The sequence below is a fragment of the Lissotriton helveticus genome, chromosome 11, assembly GCF_964261635.1.
Source record: "Lissotriton helveticus chromosome 11, aLisHel1.1, whole genome shotgun sequence".
Classification (NCBI taxonomy): domain Eukaryota; kingdom Metazoa; phylum Chordata; class Amphibia; order Caudata; family Salamandridae; genus Lissotriton; species Lissotriton helveticus.
Window position 1 is genome coordinate 153,111,701 of NC_136072.1, and position 22,824 is coordinate 153,134,524.

At 42.9% G+C, this 22,824-nt stretch overlaps 1 protein-coding gene across 2 annotated transcripts in view; it reads left to right on the forward strand.

Annotated features, from left to right (window-relative positions):
* The window catches only part of SERPINI1 (serpin family I member 1), a 162,834-nt gene extending 144,402 nt beyond the window's left edge, over positions 1-18,432 (forward strand). For both annotated transcript variants that reach the window (XM_078665861.1, XM_078665862.1), the window contains 4 exons: positions 6,843-6,940; positions 8,612-8,698; positions 13,000-13,089; positions 18,158-18,432. In XM_078665861.1, coding sequence (XP_078521987.1) covers positions 6,843-6,940; positions 8,612-8,698; positions 13,000-13,089; positions 18,158-18,234 — 352 coding nt within the window. In that variant the 3' untranslated portion in view covers positions 18,235-18,432. The remainder of the gene's footprint in view (positions 1-6,842; positions 6,941-8,611; positions 8,699-12,999; positions 13,090-18,157) is intronic.
* The last annotated feature ends 4,392 nt before the right edge of the window (positions 18,433-22,824 follow it).

Sequence of the window (22,824 nt, forward strand, 5' to 3'; positions counted from 1 at the left end):
TGGTTGTCAATAAGCTAGTAGTTTCCTTTATGGTATTTCTTGTGATCATAGTCCTCTAAGCTGGTTACCAAACAGTGTTGTCCATTCTGAGTTTAAAATTTACGGTCATGAGCAGGTGAAGGTTTAAAGGCGAAATGGTGGAGAGATCTGTTGAGACGGACTTTAATATCATTCCATATCAGATTGTCTTTGTGAGATGTTTAAACTGCTATAGTATGCAACTTGTTGGGACTTGCAGTGGTGGACTAAATCAAAATCTTCCATTGGCCAGCGGCATACTATCTTTTCAGTTCTTCCATGCCTGTTCATTGGTGGTTTATTTTCTTTGGAGAGGTACAATTATGAGTGATTAAAGTAAAAATCAAGGACCCCCTGCTACTAATGTAGGTTCCTAAGGCAAGGAAATAACATAATTGAAGAAAGAACCCCATGGCAACTATTGGTGTATGACAACTTTCAGACCTTACCACATACGCACATGATATTCAGGATAGGTTTTCAGGGTACGTCAGCCTGTGAGCATGCTGTTCGAGGAGGCAGTTCCAGTAGACCGCATACTAATAATGTCATGCAATTCATAATTTCCTCCCAACTCAATAAAATGTAACTGATTTTGTATTCTAGTATCAAAAATCCCCCCCCACCTCCTCCCCCCGGAGCAATAAAAAAAAAAAAACACCACACAAGTAAAATTATGCTATCTGGACAGGACTATGGGAATGCCACCCTCATGGGCACCGCAAAGTTGCACCTAGCTTTTCTAAGAGCCACACTAAATACATGGACAAGGATGGTCACTGGAATAAAAAGACACAATCCCATCTCCCACTCCCTGAAAAATCTAAAGTGGCTCCTGATCGAAACTCATTGGTGCTTCAAAACTGCTGCCTCACTCACAAAGTCCTTTACACCGGGAAACCAACCTACCTTGCATTTAAACTTACGAAGGCAGGCCAGACCAACCTAAGAAGCACCAACACCCTGCTGCTCTTCCTACCCAAAAAAACAGACAAAAAGCCATTGCACGCTCCTTCAAGGGCAACGCGCCAAAATCTGGAACCCCCTCCCAGTTCATATCACGACTAACCCCTCTGTCATGAACTTCAAAAGACAATTAAAATATCTTCTCAACCAAAATGTCAACCCTTCGGTTTCAGACACCGAACACCCAACTTTACGTTGTTTTTCTCGTATTATTTGCTTTATGTTGGCTCCTCTCTACAAATTACTTTGACCCAAACTCTCAACAAAGCTGTATCCTGTAATCGGTGCTCTCGATCACTGCCTTGACTATGTATGTAAAGTGCTGATACCCCTGGGTCTTGCAAGTGCTAAATAGAACTCTTTCGATTAAAATGTATTGGGCTTGTGCGCGTATAAGCGCATATCTGGCGTGTTTAGGGCACCCTGATGAAAGGGAAGAGTACGCATTTCCCACACAATGCATGGCCGTTTTCCCACCCATGCAAAGGAGACCATATTTGAGCTCAGTCATTTCATAAGTTGAGTAGTGAGTGGGAGATTGATAAATAAATATAGGAATTTTGCAGGAAGACCATTTTGGCAATGGCTATTCTCTCTACCATAGAGAGGGGTAACCTAATCCAAGCAGGGATCCGCTCTTCAAGCCAGGCCATGGCCTTACCATAATTGGCTTGCAAGAGTTTATCCAAATCTCGTCTGAAGCAGATGCCCAAGTAGCTTATTGGGCAATCTGCCCACTGCAGAGGATGGTCTGTCTTGAATGGACGTGAGAAGGAATAGGGTGGACTTAGCGCAGTTTATATTTATACCAGAGTACCTGCCAAACCACACCACCTAGATTATTATTGGGGACAGATTTGTTTGGGGTTCCCGGACATAGAGCCTGGCAGTGTCCACATACACGGACAGTAGTATCCTAAGAGATCAAAATTTGAAGGGATAGGACACCAGAATTCAAAAATCTGCATTATTTTTATCCCTTACCCCATTGGCTGCCCTCAACTTCCACTATTCACAAGCCGGAACTTTTCCTAGTCTCAACTGCAAAGTCCACCTCCAGGTGTTTCTATATTTTGTATGCCTTAAGAGTAGGTCTTTTCTGATAATCCTCCATCACTTTCGAAAGCGATCTCTCTCTCTCGCCCTTCGTTTTACTAAATGTTTCCTACAAAGACTTGGGATTTCCCCAACTTTTGGTATCTGGGCCACATCTAATTGCTGTGTTATGTATTGGGATTTCTCTTGCCAAGGGGTGACTTATTTTCCTTCAGATAGGAATTCATTACGTGCATTAGTGTGTCCTGCACAGCACCCTTGAGTTGATCATTGTAGTTAGCCCATCTCTGATAGTATTTGAATAATAAATTCATCTGACCCAGTTCCTGTCACACTGCTCTATTTACTGACCCTTTGAAGCCTGACCAGTTTTTTATTTTTTATTTTTACAAGGCTCATTTCAACCTTCTGTAACTGCTGTATTGATTTCACATCCAGTACTTCCCACCCATGTAACACAAGGCTTATGACTTTCAAATTGTAGGCCTCTTTCTGAACTTCCACTGACTTAGCCTAGTTCACGCTCCCGCCTACGGAGAGCACTAGCTCCTGCGCTATCTTTCTGATGCAGTTAAAGCTCAAATTATGCGTAAAAATGACTCCCCAGTACTTGTATTCCCAAACAGTTTCCGGTTGCGGCTCGACACACCACCAGATGCGATGAGGGACCATGTTGAAGGCGGCCGACAGTTCTAGGAAGATGAGGGCTGCCATTTTGCTGCAGACCAGGAGGAGAATAAGAATCAATAAGCGAAACGCGTAGTCCAAACCTACTCGAACACTAAGCTAGATGTGGACTGGGGTTGGTTCGCAGCATCGCTATCAGCCAAGCCGAACTGTTCCTAGCGCTTCTAACAAAAGCTCTCTTGCAATGACAGTTCTCCGCAAGTCTAACCTCTCCATGATTTCCTGGAATGTTACAGGCCTGAGGCAGATGCTGACTCAAGATGAGGTGGTCTCCTCTACTTGCAGGAAACATGGTTGTTGTACAGGTCTTGATTGCAGGCTTTTAGGGTCTACACTGTCCTCCTTAACCCTTTCCATGCGGATGACAAAGCCAGCTTGTCATGGGCGTTACCTGCGCTACGCGGATGACGAGCTGGCTTTGTCACACACCGCGCGATTTTTAAATTTCAGCGCACAGCGGGAAAACCCGCTAGCGCGGTAGCGGTTAAAAAATAAAAAAAATTAAAATCACCTCCTACGCCTTTCAGGGCCTCTCAATCTACAAAGCAACAACTGCTAATCTAGATCCTGTCATAGTTGACCCGGATTTCCCATCAATTCTGGCAGCCACAATTAAGGCGTGCAAAATTAACAAGAGGTTTAAACCAATTCTGTTAATTAAACTCCAATTAAACACTCAAGGAAGTGGTAGACACACTGTTAGGCAGTCATTGAGTTAACCTGCAGATTTCCCACCCACGAGATCATAATAACAGATGATTTTAATATACATAATTTAGATAGCGTAGCAGAATCATCCCACAGAGCTCTTCTCAGCCGGGGCATACCAGCCTGGTTAAAAACCTATGAACTTACTTCCTTGTGCTCCAATCAAACCAGCAATAAAGCTGGCAATGCATCCATTATACCCATTTAAAGGCATTACTATGCCGAATTACAGTTCTGTAATTCCATCGCTGCTGGTCAAATGCAAATCCTTCCTCGTATTGGAACTCTCAGAAAGTAATCACTATCCAGCTACAATAGTTTTACCTGGAGTTTCCCACGTGTCACCAACTAAATACATTTGCTGTGTCCGCAGGAGTGGACCAAACCACGCTGGTAAGGCAACTACAGTGGGGATTTTCTTTTTGTCTGTATCTTTTCAACATCTTGAAGAAGCAACTAAAAATGCTCGTCAATTCTGGAAAAACTGCAACATGACTGGGATTTAATCAGTGACTTGGCATTTCGCAACCTAAATGATCAAAGAAACAATCGCCCATCAATCCACAAGAAAGCTGGATCTAAGAATTTACTGTGGCACACAACTTAATTAAGTGTGGGTAAATTTTCCCTGAATGCTGCCGCTGGAAGATATAGTAAGCATAAAATAAATCCGAGTGCTTTTCAGCAGCTGAGTAATAAAAGGAAAGCCCATCACACTCTTCTGTGCAAGTCAAAGGCAAAATATTCTGTCCCGTAATAAAAAAGATAATTTCCGCTTTACATCAATATACTAAACAATAATTGCTGTCAGAGAGAACGGCGTACCAACAATAAAAGGGGTAGAACGTGCAGATGCTATTTACATCTCAATTCATCAGTCTGCCCCAGCAATGCCTACAAGCGGCAGGAACTAGACCCACAGACTAAAGGAGAGAAAAAGGGGTGTATGGTATTCAACCAAGATTGTTTGCAAAATCATCAAGGCAATGAGAACCAACGGGGCTCCAGGTCCCAATGGCCTACCGAGTGAACTTTTCACGTCGGATATAGACTTTTAGGTTGACTTGCTCACCCCCTTGTATGTGGACTGATTTCAATCAACAGAATCCACAATCCTGGAAGGGGCCCATCCTCTATCCATTTCACAAAAAGGGGAGTAATGCCACCCAGGAAACGATCTGTTAAGCGCTCTATTGGATGTAGATGCTCAAACCTATGCAAAAATCTAACTCCAAGATCCTGAGGTATGGGTGGCTAAAGCTAATGATATGCCATTTGATCAAACTGGACTTGGACAGCATTCCTCCACCACTGACTATACTGTTGCCATATCACATGTGGCCTGCTGCGCTTCCCTTGTATCTAGACCGCCTCTGTGTGCTTTTTCGACTGTTACGTGGCTTTTGAAGGCGTTGACAACAATAAACTCTGGACAAAGTTGCCAGAACGGGGTATATCAGCCATCCTACTTGGAGCAATCCTCTCACTGTTCTCGGACACGTGGGCCATGTTAAGACTGGCACATATAACTCTGCCACCAAACTAACTTTGACTACGCAGGGCCTAAAGCAATGGTGTGCTTTCGCCCCTATGATTAACCTTCACTCCGCAGACGTAATCTGCTCAATTGCTAAGGCAGACCCATTCCACTAAAGATCGGCCCTGTTAGGCTTCCAATGATCCAATATGCTGATAACGTGCTCATTCCGGATCACGCAAATGGGCTTGCAGTATGCCCTTAACAAACTGCAAATCTACAATACTGCAAACCAGTTGGTGGCAAATCCAGATAAAACAAGTGATTGATTATTTTTGGCAGCTGTAGCAAAAAGTGAAATTTTAAGATGGGGACATTGATCTCCCAAACATCCAAATATAATTAGTTTAGCACCCCTGGATAACGGGCAAGTCAGTTGTACATCTTCAATATATCAGTAGAAAGAATCAGGCAGTCATATTTACCTTATGTAGATGATACCTTCAAGATGGCTTCTGCTGGAGAACGCAGTTGATGGTGACACAAGAGAAGTTGTTACTCAACCTTTCCTATGGGCAACACACTTATCTTGTGACAATATCTCCAATATTTTGTACTTCTCTATGCAATTCCTTTAGGAGACTGTTCCACCTTCCAAAATAAACTTGCTGCTCGCTACTTTGCCTGGCGTTTGGTTTGAATGGGCAAGATCTTGAACGTAAGTCTACCTTCCTGAAGTACTACTACGTCATACAACAAGCCAAACCCGATACCATTAAAAAGGCACTTCAGGATTTTTTTTTTTTTACTGCTTCTGACAACCCATGGTCTTTGTATGTTAGCCCCAATTAGAAAATCATATGGGGAAATGAGCAACCATACTTGGCACTAAGAAAAGGGACCTGGCACAGTATGAGATCAGGGTGGTATGAGGTGGCTGATGATGAAGCATGCCACCTTACATGGTTTAGACAACCTCATCCAGTAACTTACCACTTTGCGTTGGTGCACCCGAGCAGAGGGAAAGGTATCAAGGACCCTACTCCCTTGCTATACAAGTCACCACGTTTCTTTCTGGTGGCGTCTTCTTTGAAGGCTAACACGGTGTTTGAAGCCACCACTTGTCGCTGTGAACAGATTATCAGACTAAACCCTTAATGGGGATTACCAGGAACATTACTTTCCTTTTATTTACCTGTAGGTTTCTAAATTATCCAATATGTATATATATATATATATATATTTTTTTGCAGTAAAAATGTAATTTCCTGGCTAAATTTAAATAATGGTCTGTATTGCAGATTACATGGGTTGCAAATCTACAGATTCTTTCTTTTAAATGTCCTGATTAAAGTTTAAACCACCTGGGTGAGGAAAAGTTGCAGACTTCTACTGTGCGGTAAGATCGGAAATGTGTATGTACCAAATCGAATTTGTTTAACTCTGCATATTCTACCTCAAAGTATAGAATTATAGGTTAAACGTTGTATTTTTTGCAGGTTTTAATAATCCCTAAAATTATAAGACATAGGAGGGCATGCAGAATGATTTCTTGAGTGTAGTTGGTTATGATAACGGTGACTAAAATCTGCACCCTACCAAAAGACATTGTGTCCCAAACAGAATATTTGTGTTAAGAGTATTTAACCCATAGCTGGGAAGTGGCCCAGCGTCACGTATGATGTCATTGCTCACTCTTGACTTCTTAGCTAACGGCACATTACATTGTGTATTTCTAGTTCTTTTTCAACCTTGTCATTTGGACTCAAAATCCAGAAGGCTGATAGATGTTATTCTTAAGGCTAGTGTGTTGCACATGCCTAGAGCCATTTAGCAACGGTGTAAAGGGAGTTTGTTAAAATTGGTAATGTAGTTTATTGGCATGAATGCCTTGCGGTTTTGTATTCTTATCTATTTGCTTTGCTTTCAGGTTCAAAATAAAGCAAAATATTGATTTGGAAGACCCATTGAAGCATTTGGGAATTGAAGAAGTATTTGGTCCAAATGCTGATCTCTCTGCTGTTTCAGGTTAGAATGTCCCCTTATGATATCACTATATAAATATGTTGTACTGGAAGTTTCTGTATTTTTTCTGCTTTCTTAGTTTGCAGGACACCATTGGGAAATCAAGAAAATACCATTGGGAAATCAAGAAATTACAGCTATTCTAAAACCAGCCATCGATATTGCTGGCCCCACTTGTCTATGATTCTTGCAGACACCAGAATCTCCAATTACCCTGGAGTGCCTTGCCACTTAAATAAGAAATTAATATGATAATCAACTATGCCCAGAGTAAGACCTGCTGTTAAGTGGCTTCCCAAGTTTGCATCTTCCTTTTGCGACGGATATATGATTTGGTCTTTGATTGCTAATACATTGTGTTGTCACCCAGAATGGTCTGTGAGGTCCGGCGTTAGATCTTGTAAGTTGCAGGTTGCTATGGCACTTAACAAAAACGGGGATAGTACAGCCTAACTTGCACAAGGTTCCTTCCTAGTTCCTGCCTACTAACACCGCCCCCCCCCCCTCCCCCTCCAAAGCCTAGGCTAAGGAACTTGGTGCAGGTTGTTTTTTTGTTTTTTTTGACACTTCATCTGAGGCTATTCTACCATCATTGCATAGAAACCAAGATGAGGGAGATGCACGTCTTCGTGGTGATTGCACACAGAGAAGAGAAACTTCTATCCTTCATTATACCCCATGAGACACAACTTGGAGTTAAGGGATTTTGTATACCAGGATTAAGAGACCTGTTGAACATGTGTTCTTAATACACTGACATCTGTATTCATACATCATGATTCTGATTCCTAGTAAGACTCTAAGCCTGCTTGGAAGAACAGAATCTTCAAGGCTCATCAGGTGTGGAAGGTGGCAGCTAATTGAAATATCCTCAAAAGTTTTTGACTTATTTCTATACTGCATTTTCCCAGGACTCCTAAAGAGCTGGATATCCTGACGTAACTATGTCAGAACTATTCCCAAATGGATTTGTGAAATTGCTGTGTAACTGAATCGTACTTGCTTTCCCTCCAGAATTTACTTTGTTCTTTGCCTTATTTTTCAAGAAAAAAAACCTTGGGCGGAAGTTCAATTTCTTTAATTTTACAACTTTTTTTTTTTTTTTGCTTCAGTCTACTAGCATCCTTTTTCTGAATTCTTTCATAGTAGATTTCTCATAATCTATACTATTGCATCATAGTCCACTGACAAAGGCTATTCCTGTTAGTAGGTTCTAAGCCAGAATCCGAGACCCAAGTCGTAGGTGAATGCATGTTACAAGGGAAAAGGCTTTCCACAACTGGCATAGCCCAAGGCAGAAGGGCTACTATAACATGGCACCAAATGAGGGTAGACTGTCAAATTAAGAAGTGAGAAACCGAGGTAAACATTGGTATATTGAGCAGAAGGCTTCATAGCGCCCATTATTATCCGCAAGTCACCTCATTGTTTTCAGTACAGCTCTCGACATTCCACGTTCTCGTATACGCTACATACAGCAAACTGATCTTCCTGTAGTCTGCAATCCCTAGAGCTGCTTTAGCTTTTTCAGCAGTTCTGTAACCTTCACCAAGAAGCATACATGTGATTGCATACTGATTTGACAACATAATTTAACAAATTGAACCCCCTTTCCCAGTTGTGTACAACATGCCATGGTGTCCAATTGTGACATTTTTGTTCTGTTCTATCCAGATATCAAGGATCTCTTTCTCGCCAAAGCAGTTCACAAGTCCTACCTGGAGGTCAATGAGGAAGGATCGGAAGCGGCTGCAGCCTCTGGTAATAGATACGTTTATTAAAATTCTCTTTGGTTTACAAGTTTTGCCCTTCAGAGGGGGTATTTTTTGCGATAATGTAAATGACGCTTCTGCGACTTGTCCAAATCTATTTGCAAGTTCCAGGAGATAAGGTCACCTTGTGATACTAAAAAGCTTAATGATATTTCTCCAACCTTGAATCTTCTGTATGCTAATGTTTGAATGGGATCAACAAGTTTAAAATCCACAGTACAATGTTCAACACTACAGTATAAAACACATACACTTAATGGTGTTGTAGCCTTATGTGATCATCATTGTCGTAAATCGGGTAGGTGAATTGTGCCCTCAACATTCGTAGAGGCCAGCATATCCTCTGCGTGGTGTTTGAAATATTCGGTGTACTCCTTTTGTTTCATCTGTGTTTAGCTATTCCTAGTGCAACAGTTTTTCATCTGCGTCTAGAGAAATCTGGTAAGGGCACCCTACACTGCTTCCCAAAAGGCACAACAAAGGAAAAATCATGAATCCTCTACTGAAGAGTATGCAATGGTGTACGTTTTCCAATTAGTAGGGCATACACAGCTTACTCTACTCTCCTAGAAAAACTGCCTTCCACACAGCGACCTAAAATACCTGAAAACAGTCTTTGCCCAAAGAAATGTATCGAGGGAGGTTTTGTGTGATCACCTAATCTTAAGCTGTTGTGTATGGTGTGAGGCCAAGGTGATCTCTTATTGGCATCCAGAATTCTAGACTTCTCCAGCACTTGGCATTGATTGGTGCTTGGACAATGTAATGTAGGTTCCTCAAACTCGCCCAGCATCCTTCTTGGCTTCCATAACACTCTTGGCCATAGCCTCAGGATGTTAACAGGTTATGGGCATGAAACAAAGCCAGTACCCTTAGAAGTTGTTTGTCAGGAAAGCAGAGAATTCAGTTATCCACCAATTACGTTCTAGTTTTTACTATGGACTCTGCTAACAGTGTATCGTTAGGCACAGTTTAATGTTAATCAAGTTTATAGCACAGGTAGAAGATTAAAAGCTACACATTTGCAAAGTTCCGGCACATGATGTCCCACCCAAGTCTAACAGGATCTAACATGTATAGTGTGCACATGGTTCTTGATCACTGAGCACAAACAGTTCCTTGATCTCCCTTACTTTTTTTTAAATTTTTAATCTGTATCCAGTCTGTACCTGATCTCTTCCGCCTGTGCAACTGTTAGCATTACTTTTGTTATAGGATTCCCCTCACTTCTAGCAATCGAATCATTTGACTTCTGGTTGGCATAGTTTGCCAGGTATAGCTCATGGGAGTGTTAGGATGCCCTATCGGACTCTTTACAGCTTTCTCAGTGAGGTTGGAATTTGTAGGGATCGGAGTGAGGAGAGGTAGGAACTGAGTTGGGAGCAGTGATCACTTGCTTGGAGGAACCCCATGGCAATTCATCCATAAAGACTTTGCAAGGAACAGATTAACCATCTTGCATGCCTCTGTGGTATGCAGTGCAAAAAACAACACGAGACATCACTAGTCCCAAATCAGGATACACTGCGGTAAAGGGAAAGTCTTTCTTAAAAAATAAAGTTTCAACAATATCTTCCATTAGTAATCCATGTTTATTCCTTGCTTTATGAACCACGTTCCTTCACGATACAACGGTTATTCAAACTCCAAATTACATCCACTGTTGAGCTTGCGCCTATCCAGGCTTTCACTGCAAACATACAGAGATTCACCGTTCCCCATAGCGCAACATCATGTGGTGTTCCCAAACACAATACATTTCGGCATTTTTTTTTTTCCCTTCCTCCGGGGTAGCTAAAATGAAATAAAGCTCATATTAATCACCCATACTCTTGAGCAGACTCCTCCTATTCCAATAGCAATGCATGTCCCTGGTAGGTACAAATCAAATATGTATACCATGAAAAACTATACAAAAAGTAATGAAAACATGCACATAAAAAACGAAATAAATATGTCAATTAATGGATGAAGACTAGCCAAACCCTTACAATCCCATGTCCTACAGCTTAATGCACAAACTAAGCCGGAAGTCGTGTTTCCAAAGAAGTTACCAATTGTGATTTTTAACATCACTTACTATGAGTGGATGACCCCCATCTTGTGACCTCCTCTCATGCAATGTGCTGATGACGAACAAACCCTCAGAAAAAGCAAGCAACTATCATAGCCTCGTGCCCACATATATATCATGCTTCAACAAAAACTTTGATCAATCGAACTTGTTACCTTAACCAGTAGCGTGCTGCCCTTTACCACTGCCTCAGAAAATGTGTTAGACAATCCTAAACTCCAATCAGTTTAAATAAAATCACGTGCCCCGGACTTTCATGGAATTCGACAAAATACTATAGTGGCCCGTATTATTCTCGTAATACAGACAAAATGTAACATCAAAAGGAAAAAAGGATAATACAAAGGTTTCATACTAAAGTGCATTTGTCACCCCACAACACATCATTTAACAAATAACGTGTCCATTAATAACCCAAATGTGCATCCGTGCCAATGAACATATGTCCCCCATAGCAGGCTGAAACTGTGAAACAGTTGAAAGAAATAAACGGAAGTCTGTGGATTTCTGCCGTACGTGTGATAGAAACGGTAAGGTGAACCTTTATAAATAAATTGGACGAACTAGGAGTGCAAGCTGCCATCCTTGTATTTATACTCTGTGGTATGCAGGACATGGTCTCTTGCTCCTAAAGTGCTTCCGGTTCTCGACCCCGCCGAACACTCCGTTGGATGATGCTGGGCCGTGAGGGTGCCATGTCATCACATGTCGCGGCGACCCGCCTCCTAGCCCCCAGGGCCCAGCGCGACAGCCATAATGGCGGCGTGTGCTAGGTCGCGCTCCCTCTTGCCCATTGTCTATGTTCTGTTTAATGGCTGTTACTGAACTAATTATGTAGGAGAGTCTAATGTGCATAGAATTATATAGCCATTCAAGTAAATGGTATATCTGACACCAGTATTGAATGATTTGGCAAAATGTCATTGAATGACTACCCTTTCAACAGATTTCCTTGTCAATGGTATGAAACGTTCACATTATCAATTGCCATGGATTAAGGAGTTTTGGGACTGGATACTCATCGCAGACCTGATGGAAATCCCATTCACCCTATTACAAGTGCATTGCATCCACACTTGTGACTGTGTAACCTCCGCCAAACTCTGAATCGGTCCCCAAGTCTTACCGTGTGAACATTTGTGGCATGCTGACATTGCTTGTGCTGAATTGGTTTTTTTTCACTACTACACTAAGATACTACTCGAATCCCACCTCTAAGCCCACTGCAGTTGTTTTGTGGATGATTTTTTATATATATTCAGCCTTTCATTCAATGGTCCTTTTTTTAGGTTTCACCTGCACAACGCTTGCACAGTGCTTGTGTAATCTATTGTTAAAGGGGCTTACATCCCCCGCTTGCTTTTCAATGGTTCCCATGCTTGCTACTTACTTTTCCTCTTTCTACTGGCTGTAGCATGCTAGTTCCTGTTCTTCCTTGTGTTTGCTCTTATCAGTGTCCCGAGGACCAAGTACTGTTCATCTGTGGAACTTCTTTTTTGAGTTTCCGATCATGCTCAGGCAACCGCTGTAAATCGTGTCCTTAGCTTGTTTGTATTTCTCTTTGCTGGTTTAAATTTTTGTCCAGGTCTACTGTTCCTCAGCCCTCACATTTCTTGTCTGTTTTTCCCCAACCTGCCTCCCTTGTGTGGATTCATGACCCCTGCTTGTCTTTCTGTAATCACTGCCAGCTCCAGGGTGATGAGGAGTGCGGGCAGTCTATGCTGTGCATCTTACTGCACTGGTTCGGTTTGGAGAGGAAGCAGCAGGGCAGCTTACACCAGTTATGGTCAGAACCATGTCCTGGCTGCTCTGCGGGCTCAGGTCATGGCATAGCATGGCCCATCTCCACTTGTGTTCACCGCTCCTTTTTTTTTTTTTCTTTTCTATTTTTCACCAGCCGTGAAAGTATGCTGCTTGTCTCAGTCAAATTTCAGTTAACCCTACTTTCAGTTGTGGGACTTACCTGCTGCAATGCATAGTCAAAAAGGACTTCTGCAGAAGGTGGCCAAATGCTTTGAAACCCCTGCTCCTGATAGTGGGGTTATTCCCCCCTCTAGTGTAGTTACTGGAGGAAATGCATTTTCAGCAGAACATTGTGAGGTCTTTAGATATTAGTGTAATTTTATCTTTAGCTTCAAAGCACTGTTATCTCATGCACACATGTATTACTGCTTAGTAGTTGTAACTTGATTGTTTTTTTCCCCCTATATCCGTAGGAATGATCGCTATTAGCAGAATGGCTGTGCTGTATCCGCAGGTTATTGTTGACCACCCATTCTTCTTTGTGATAAGAGACCGAGAAACGGGTGAGTTATGAGAGTGGAAGCTCAAGCTTTACTTTGTGTTTTGGGAAACTCATTTCCCCTTCTGTCATATCTTCAGCTTCAGATCTCCAACTGAAATTGACATTTTTCGTATTAATTTTTTGTCCTACCTGTTTTCAGTTGGATTTCTTTCCATTTGTGCTAATACAGTTTTCCTAGTTCTTTGATGCAGTAACTTGGTAATATGGCATGTTGCAGTCTGTACTGTCTTCAACTTAATTTCTTTTTTATTGGCCTCTGTTCTCTATTCTTGAGATGAAATGACAATGCAACTCCTTAGTTCAGTTTTCAGTGTTAACTGTTGAAATTCTGTCAACTTGAATGTCTTTCAATCTTTCCTCCCATCCCCAACAAATCACCTATATTTCCTTGTGCCCATTTTTTTTAAACCTAACGTCAGTCTAGTCTTTGCCTTGTTTACTTTAACTTTTTCACTGCTCAGAGCATGGTTGACTAGCCTAACTAGGCACCTCTCCGGACTTTGTATTACTTTCAGTGTCCTTGAATTGCACCCCACATATATTTCCTCCATTTCCTACCTGCTGCTAGAAAAAGATGTCTTAACATTCCGTTTTGACTTCCTTAATATACAGTACCAAGTTATGTTCTCTGACCAGTATGTGTAAACCTAATCACTTCTCACACCTCATTTACTGGTGCATACTTTCTCTACTTTTCCTCCTCCTCTGCTATCTATCCCTCTTGTCTTTCAATCATTAACTAATGAAAGGTATGCAGATTTGAGACTTTACCCAAGTAAATCCAAGATCAAATATTGAATGCTTTCCTTCCTCTATGTTCCTTTCTCCATGCCTCTTCTAAATTGTTTCCAATTTCTTAATTTATTGCACTTAAAGGGTCTTATTTATGGGCAAGTGTTAGAAATTAGGGTCTCTAGTGGGCAATGGTTAGCATGTTTGTCCAAATAAGGACCCTTCTTCCTAGTCAGGGTGAGGGGTGCTACTCTTCTAAAATAAACCCTGCTCACCCCCTTGGTAGCCTGGCACGAGCAGCCAGGTCTATCTCAGAGGCAGTGTGTTAAGCATTTGTGCACACATACAGTAACACAGTGAAAGCACTACAAATGGACACCTAACTAGTTTAGAAAAATAAATACTCTTTATCTAAACAAAACAAGAACGAAAAATGACAACATTCCACAGTAGTTATCAAAATAAGCTTCTTAGAAGGTGAAAACCGCTCTGTTCATAGAAAATGGAGGACACCATTTCAACACAGGGTACCGAGTTTGAGTGAAGGACCTCCCTGTCACATCCAGGGCCCTGACATCCGACACCCTCCTACATGAAATGAGACACAACAACATGGCCAACTTGGCCGATCGCTGTTTGCATGAGAGGTACTTGTTGCTTGGCCAACTGGTCAGTAGAGTCAGAACCTTTTTCATGACCCAAAGTACGGAGTACCTAGGCTCCGTTGGAAGGGTTAGTCCGATTCCCCCAAAGTAATTTCCAGACTAACTGGTGATCCCCATCAGGAAGGCTCACCACTGTTGCATGGCCCACGGAGATAGCTGAGCAGAAGGTGTTGAATGATCGATAAGCCATTCCCCCAGAGGTGAGGGACGCTAGGAAGTTGAGGACATGCACAAAGTCTGCCCTTACGGGATTGAGACTCCTTTGCAGGCACCAACGCGACCAGGCTGACTGGTATCTTTTGACCGGACCATCCGCGGGAGAGTTTGCAGCGCTTCTTGAAAGGCCCGGAACTTTCCATCAACCTGTAGTCCTCCAGTCCATAAGTGGAAGGTGTCCCTTCATCCCCAGAAGATGAGAATTGCCAGCCGGATTGCTCAGGAGATGAGGCAGTGGGGTGTAGACAGATTTAAGAATCCCAAGAAAGTTCCATCCATACTGGAAACCAGACTTGCAACTTCTATACCCGGGTGATCACCACCAGATTTGCCCCCTGCCGGCATACTTGGGTCATCAACCTTATGATCACCGCAAACTGGGGTAAAGTGGAACCCGCTCAATCGCCCACTCCTGAAGGAAGGAGTCTGTCGCCACTGCTCCTGGATCCGGTCTCCAGCTGAATTACCATGGAAGCTGATGGTCCAGTTTCGACACGAACATGGTGATCGAGAAAGGACCCCAAAAAGACTGAGGGCCTGGAAAATCGGAGGGAACCTCTCCACATGCTAGAGTCTAGAAGATGTTGGGATTGCCAATCTTCCACTTGGTTGGACACTCCCGGCAGGTGTTCCACCGTCACTGAAACCTGATGTTCCAGACACTACTCCCCAACATTTTTGGCCGGATCCGTCAGGGCTTTGGAGCACGTGCACTCCCGATGGTTGATGTAGCGGACCGCCACCACATTGTCCACTTTCAGCAGAACACATGACTATGCCTTGTCCTCTGTCTTACAACGGACCGCAAAAGGACCTGCCATCAATTCCAAGCAGTTTGTCTGGTGCCTGTTCCATGGCGGACCATCCACTGCCGGTGGTGTACGCTCCACAAAGTGCTCCCCAGCCCGATTCACTGGCATCCGACTTGATTGCAAGATCCGGTTGTGAACCAAAAATGGCTTGACCATTCCAAGCCTCCAGATGGGAAAGCCACCAGTTGAGTTCTTCTTTGGCTTCTTCAGACAAGGTCAGTCCGCAACGCAGGTGGGAGTCTCTGTAGTGCCAGAAAGTGTTGCGGTCCTGTAGAAATGGCCTGGACCGAGGAAGATAAGAGACTGACCACCCTGGGGATGTTGCGTAACTGTTTGCGTTTTTACTAACAATGACGGATCTTTGCCATTTTCCTGGAAGGCAGGTTCAGGGTGGCTTCCACCGAGTCGATCACAAACCCCATAAAGGTATTTGAATGAGGGGGCAGGCTGGACTTTGCCTGATTGATGACAAACCTCAGAGGCTGCACGAGCTCCACCTCCTTACACAGCTGGAGAGAGAGGGACCATGGGCACTGAATCATGAAGAACATGCCATCCAGATAAACAATAGTCTTCATGCTCTCCGCCCATAAGCACTCTATCACCGGGTGGAGAACTGTGGTGAAGCACCAGGGTGCCGACGACTGGCTGAAAGGCAGCGAGGTGAACTGAAAGGTTTGGTTGCGCTGCTGGAATTGCATGGACTGTAAGATATACGTCTTTGAGGTACAGCTGAACCGTCCAGTTGTTGGGACGAAGGTGGTCGCTGAGCAGATGTATCCCCTCCATTTTGAAGTGGTGGTGCACTAGCCATTCGTTGAACTCCCGGAGGTTTATTACTGGTCGCTATCCTCTGTCCTGTTTTCTGTACCAGGAAGAGATTGCTCAAGAACCCTGCCGGGGGGGGGGAGGGAGGGGGTGGGAGGGAGGGGAAGAGAGAGTAGATCAACAAATCGCCCCGTTGGTCAAAAGATCTTGCACCTCTCATGAGACCAGGATGGCTTCATGAGCAGAGAAGATTGGGCGGGGAGACTGGGTCCATTGAACCGGTGACCCATAGAACTCCACCTGAAACCCCTGCACCGTCTGAAGGGCCCGCCAGTTGTCTATGAAGTGCCCTAGTCATCTCATTCCCCCCTAGCCCCCCAAGCAAGAACATGAGATGATTAAAGAAATCCCCATGGGAGGAGGTGGATCAACCACCATGGGTGCCACCTCCCTGTCCTCTGGCATGGCTTACCCATGGTTTTGTAGAATCCTCAAGCGTACAGAGTCTTGCCACTGCCCTCTCTGGGAAGACTGTCCTCTTCCGGAGGCTGATTGGGAGGAATGGGCAACCATGCGTTTTACCATTGACTGTGCTTTGCTCGGGGAAATAAAAGGGGAAACAAACTTTCTAAGTTCCTTTACAAACGGATCTCCAAAGAGACGGCCCTGAGCTACCTGACCAGCCTCAGACACGGCTAATTCGTCATGCTTCGGGTCGAGCTTGGTAAGCAGTGACTTGCTCCTTTCTGTGGAAATGCTGCAATTAGCATTGACAAGAAAAATGATAGCTCGTTGTGCCCGGCTGGAAAGGACATCAGGTGGAATGAGGGCCCCGGATGCCTTGGCATCCTCCATCATATAAAAAAATCTTCACCAGTGGTCCTGTGATGTCCAAAAGCTTATCTTGGCACGACTGATAAGAGTGATCGATGCCTTTCTTCAGGTCTTTTATGTACTTTGTTAAAAAGGTTGCAATACGGGAATCTATCTCCGAAGTGGCTGCCACCTTGCCCTCCAAAAAGGGCCAGGGGCACTCAGCCTTGACTCTGGATCTGACCTCCTGGTCTAAAGGCTTCTGCAGCCGGCTAGCCACATTTAGCCACCTTATCGCATGGGACCCACTTCGACAAGCGAGGGTGGAGTAGCTCCTCTGTCTCAGAGGTCTGACTGCACCTCTCCTGTGGCTCTGCCAGGCGTGAATCAGGAATTGAAGAATGGGAAGGGAGCCAGGATCAGTCATGATCGGATTCACCATCCGAACCTGCTTGAGACTCATCCGAAGGTGGGGGAAGAAGCCACCGCAGCCTGGTCATCGGCAGACGGTAGAGCAGGTGGGGCCTCGGTCTGAGAGGGAGGCGCATGTGCCCCCAGAAAAGCTTTGTTAAGCCTGTCGAAGGCATCAAGATCCACCCCTTCGGGATGGGGACGTTTGCTTGGTTTCTCGGTGTTTGGGTCGTTGGCCTGCTCTGGAGGTTTTGGTGCCAGGCCCAGGAAGATCTTCCCTGTGAGGGGTTGCAGACATTGAGGCGCCAGGTCCATTAATCTGTTCTCCAGAGGGGCCATGGACTCTGAGGTCGCCCTAACAATGGAGGCATCCACTGTGTCACAGAAGTCATCTGTGACCGAAAAGAACTGTGTTCTCTTCCTCTTCATAATAGTCCCAAAACTCCTCCATGGGTAAGTATCTCAGTGCACTAGTCGGCTGTAGGAGGTAGCCTCTTTCTCTTATATTCTAATTTCCTCTTAACCAGCCTCAAACTTTATTCCTTTGAAATCTTTCTTTCATTGTACATATTCATTTTAACAGTGGCTGTCATGAATTGTTCAATGGTGACTTGACTTTTAATTTGCTGCTGGCTTTTCTGTCTTATTGCAGGGACCATCTTGTTCATGGGAAGAGTGATGCACCCAGAAGCACTGAATATCAATGGGCATGATTTTGATGCCCTGTGAAAATCCAAGGCCCACACAAATAAAATCAGAAAAGCACACTGTGCCAAGAATTCATTTGTTTTGCTATTCATTGATTCAGATGTGATCTCAATAAAAGCTGTGAGTGGTTTGTGAAGACTATATTATAATGTAAACATTTTGACACATTTGTCACTGTAATTGCTTTGCTGTTGTTGGAATAAAAATACACACCAACCATTTAGTGTTATGAGTACCTTTTAATGAAAGACTAACAGGATTTCTGAAACCCAAACCATTAATTGTTTTAAGTTTTGTGTCTTAATCCTAACACCATCATCTGACATTTTATTGCACTGTTTTAAGTGGTATTTTTATGTAACTTTGAACAGTAAGTTCCCTCAAGTTTTTGGCTGATTTTTCATTTTTCGGATTTTGTACTGATCTTCTGTTTTTTTTAAAGGCAAAGTGGGGCTCTTTCTTTATCATTGTGAGGGTAGTGCTAAGTAATGAGTAATATGATAGTTCACCGGACTACTTGCAGGGCGCCGTAGAAGATGCTTGTTATAAAGAACTCCTTGCATAACTAATTTAACTATCAAGTTAATTATCACTTTTTAAAAGTGGTCTACCTTGTCTGCTGCGAAGACTAGGAATGGAGAAGGATATTTCCTTTTATATCATAGCAGTTTCTTTTTATTTTTTACCAATTATCCACAGACCTAAGTCCCAAGAACAGAAGACCAACGCATAACACCATTGGTTTGAACTTTTCGTCCTAACTACAGAAAGTAGTACCTTTGCCCCCACAAGGCACCTCTTTTTTTGTAGTGGGCCAAATCCTAACACAAAGTAGATCAATTCTCTTCGCCTCTAGCCAGCGCTTGTAAAGACACTTTGACTCTTTTGTATAATCGGTTTTCAAGACCCTCAGCCAATCAACTGAGATAAGCAAGACCTTCAGAATACATTTTATACAAGTTTCCTCCCTTGCAGATAGTACCGTATAACATGAAAGAGGTCTCTCTCCAGATGTTGAGATGCATCTTTTGAAGTTCTGAATATTATCAAGTTAGCACTTTTATATCTCCCCCTAGGATGTTGGACATTAAACTGCTCACTTTCTCCTAGAGTGTATAAGGAACAGGGCATGATCTAAACATGTGTTATTCGTGGCTGGTGATTCACTCTGGACGCAGTGATATTTCCCTGTCTCAGACTGACCTCTTTTCTGGTGCTCCATAGGCCTTGTAGAACACGAAGAAATTATTGTTTCAAAGTTCATCAGGCCGGAAAAACTTTAACAAACATGTTCATGAATACTTACCCTAAATCTTGATGCTACAGCATTGACCAGCATCTATCTTACAGTTCCTCCTAATGTGCCATTACCTTGCAGCCTCTTGGTTACAGTTGTCCTGTTCGCCACTTTTTTTTTTTGTTACATGAACTCTGCCTAGAAGCTGTTGGATCCAAGTAATTCGGAACGAGCATCATTTTGGTTGCAGATAATTGAATCTCAAGATGTTGCCAGCCGCATCTGCATAAATGGACTCCCAGAATCTAATCTCTGTTTTCAAGAAGGCCATACCAGATGTCACTAGTAGACTAGCCCGAATTCTTGAAAACATTTTGAGTTTCTTGTGAGTTTTTGGCTGGCACCTCCAATGGTATTGATTTATCATTGTTTCCCTAAATTCTGCCCACGTATTTGCTGTGTTATGGGGCACATTTAGGTACAACAAATTGTGTAACATTTGTAGCATCCTGCCAGGCACTTGCCAATAACCATGCAGCACATGGAGATTAATTTTACTCTTCTTTATTCTGCTGTGTGCAAGTCAGGACTCCACATTCTAAGCCTACCTTCAACTCCTCTCTCTAACACTTACGTAACAGGCCTATGGTGTTCAGTGGGAACCGAAAGACTTCCAGTGTTCTTTTATTTACAAGACACTACAACATTTATACTGAAGCCATCCCTTGAAGTCTTCTGTCATGGTGTGAAGGAGCAAACCCCAATCCTTTGTATTGTCAAGAGCTTTTAGAGTTGGGAAACCCAAATTAGTTTTAATTCTGGTTATGCAAAGTCTACAAATTTTTTTTTTTTTTTTTTTTTTTTTTTTTTTGCTCCAGCACTAATTGTTACCCAAGATGGTCTTACCCGAATAGATGCCCATGCAAAACTGGTTAATATCTCTTGAGTTTTCTAAATTGTTTTTTTCTGCTTCAAGCTGCATAGAATATTAAAATTAATTTTGTGCAATTGTAGGATGATCATGTTTTCAGAATAAAAAACCTAAAAATAGGACAAAAATGCTGCCACTGCCCATGGCAACTGCAATGCTACAGTGAGAATAGCCAGGCCTATATATGTATGTATGTATGTTTCGTGAAAATCAACGACTCCATTCCCCATGCTTTGTTCCTAGGGCTGGCTTGTGATCACAGCCTTTGGTGATGGGCTTCACAGACACTGATTTACGCCTCAAATTCTGCTGTGCTTCATGAATGAGGCGATACATTACAGCTGGAGACACTGTCATCAAGTTTACTATGTCGCTGCTGCGATCAGAGGGTAGGTGTGAGCCTGCACAGACCTCTGATAAATGTGCCTGCTCATCCAACCCTTTTTCAAAAACTGGGCCGTGTTTATTCTTGTAACATGTTTGGTGACAGGACAGTCTTTGGATCATTAACAACCCCAGGGGCTGTCCAAAACCCTGAACCCGGGACAGTCAACCAATACATCTAACAATTGGTTCAGGGAAAGGATCACCCAAAACTGTGATCCAACATACTCAATATAAGAATAAAAAGTAATAAAAAGAAACCCAGAAGTAGATAAAACAGTGAAAGAGTAATTGAAGAAGACCTTTAGACAGTGTTACTGGTATCAAAAAGACATTTATTACATGTAGTACAAAAAGCAACTCTAAAAACAGTTGCGCTCAAAACAAAAGGGCTGGTGTACATAAAAGAGAAACTTGTATCACAAACCAGACATGTGGTAAACAAAACCATTACATATTAGAGTAAAGGAACAACATAAACCTAAATAATGTGTCCTTAATTCAATTTTGGCCACAAAAAAGCGTTGACGGCGTTTCGACCGCTATGTTATTATACGGTCATCTTCAGGACTCACAATTAGCTTGAGCGTTGTATATCTGTCAAGTAAAAAAATTCATTTTTAATTATATTTATTCAATTATACATACATTTCTGTCACTGTAGACTTCTTTGAAAGAAAAGGCTCCGAAATAAACAAGATTTAACCACCAAGTGAGGAATCAAATAAAGAGTAAGGCAAGCCAACACCAAACCCGATGTGACTTAGAAAAACCTACACCAAGATTTATTAAAACCAGGCAACATCACCTGTATAAAATTTGATGAAACCAGTCCTTAATTATGATCATCCGCAGATATTTTCAAGGAAAAGAAACCGAATTACTACCACTAACATGGGCGAGAACTTAATTCTGATAAGGCCCAAAGGTGACAAACTTACTGGCATCGACGAGTGAAGACCCACTGCGTCATGAAAGCTTAGTAGAATTTAGACAGTGGCATCAAAAATTTAGACAGTGGCATCAAACTTCCAACCATCTGACCGCCCAATTAATCGGCTAAAAAGAAAACAAAACAAACAGATATCCTTGTATGACCCAGGGACTATTCCAAATCACATGGCACAAAGTCTCGCACTAAAAATGCCATAGCAGACCACCTAGGCTAGTCAAAGTGGTTCTATGGAGCAAAAGCAGGCGAGTCTCCCGTCTAGTGGATTAACAAGTGTAGAGGTATCGGGTTTTACTCATCAAGGAACCGGGAAAACGGGAGGGGAAAAAGCTACCAAAGTGACCTACCGATGCATACTAGTTTACAAAACCGTAAATATATTACTTGTAATAAATCGGAAGATTACCATAGTTCCGAAAACTGTCAAATGAATTCAAAAGAAATAGTCGGAAAAAACATATTTCAGCAAACGACATGCTAGCCTGATAAGTAGGCGAACACAACTCTAACAAAGCGTGTGCTTACCGACTGCAAAGATTCACAGGCAGAAATCGTGACCGCGTCTGGTTCAAACTACTATAGACACGCCGACACTGACACCGAAAATAAATCGCTCCGAGTCACAACATAGAAAACTGACCGCTCGGTCGAGTCAAGAGGGGGAAAGAAAACCCCATCTTGGAATGGTAAAAGGCACGACAACAAAGAACCAATGTCTGTGGCCATACATCACTCAATGCTGATAACGAACCATGAATGAAGCTCAGAGGGCGGAAAAACCGTCATCATAGACCGAGACTAAACGCGTCATCTGCAATCCATGCATACCACAAAGCATGGATTAAGGGCAAAAAGGCATAAACAAGCGCAAGAGTCAAATAAGCGCCAAATCTAATTTAGTGAAAATAGCCCCGTTGACATTCTCATATATGTGAGATATATATCCAAGCATAAGTGACTACAGAAGGCTAAGTCAAGGCAGTCCGGTTCTAGCACAACCATCATAAATACCATGTCCTGCATACTGGTGGAAAAAAAGGGGAAAGAGGGGACATCTCAATGCGCCATGTTCGGAAAGATCAAGAAACGGTCGAATCGTCCACAATT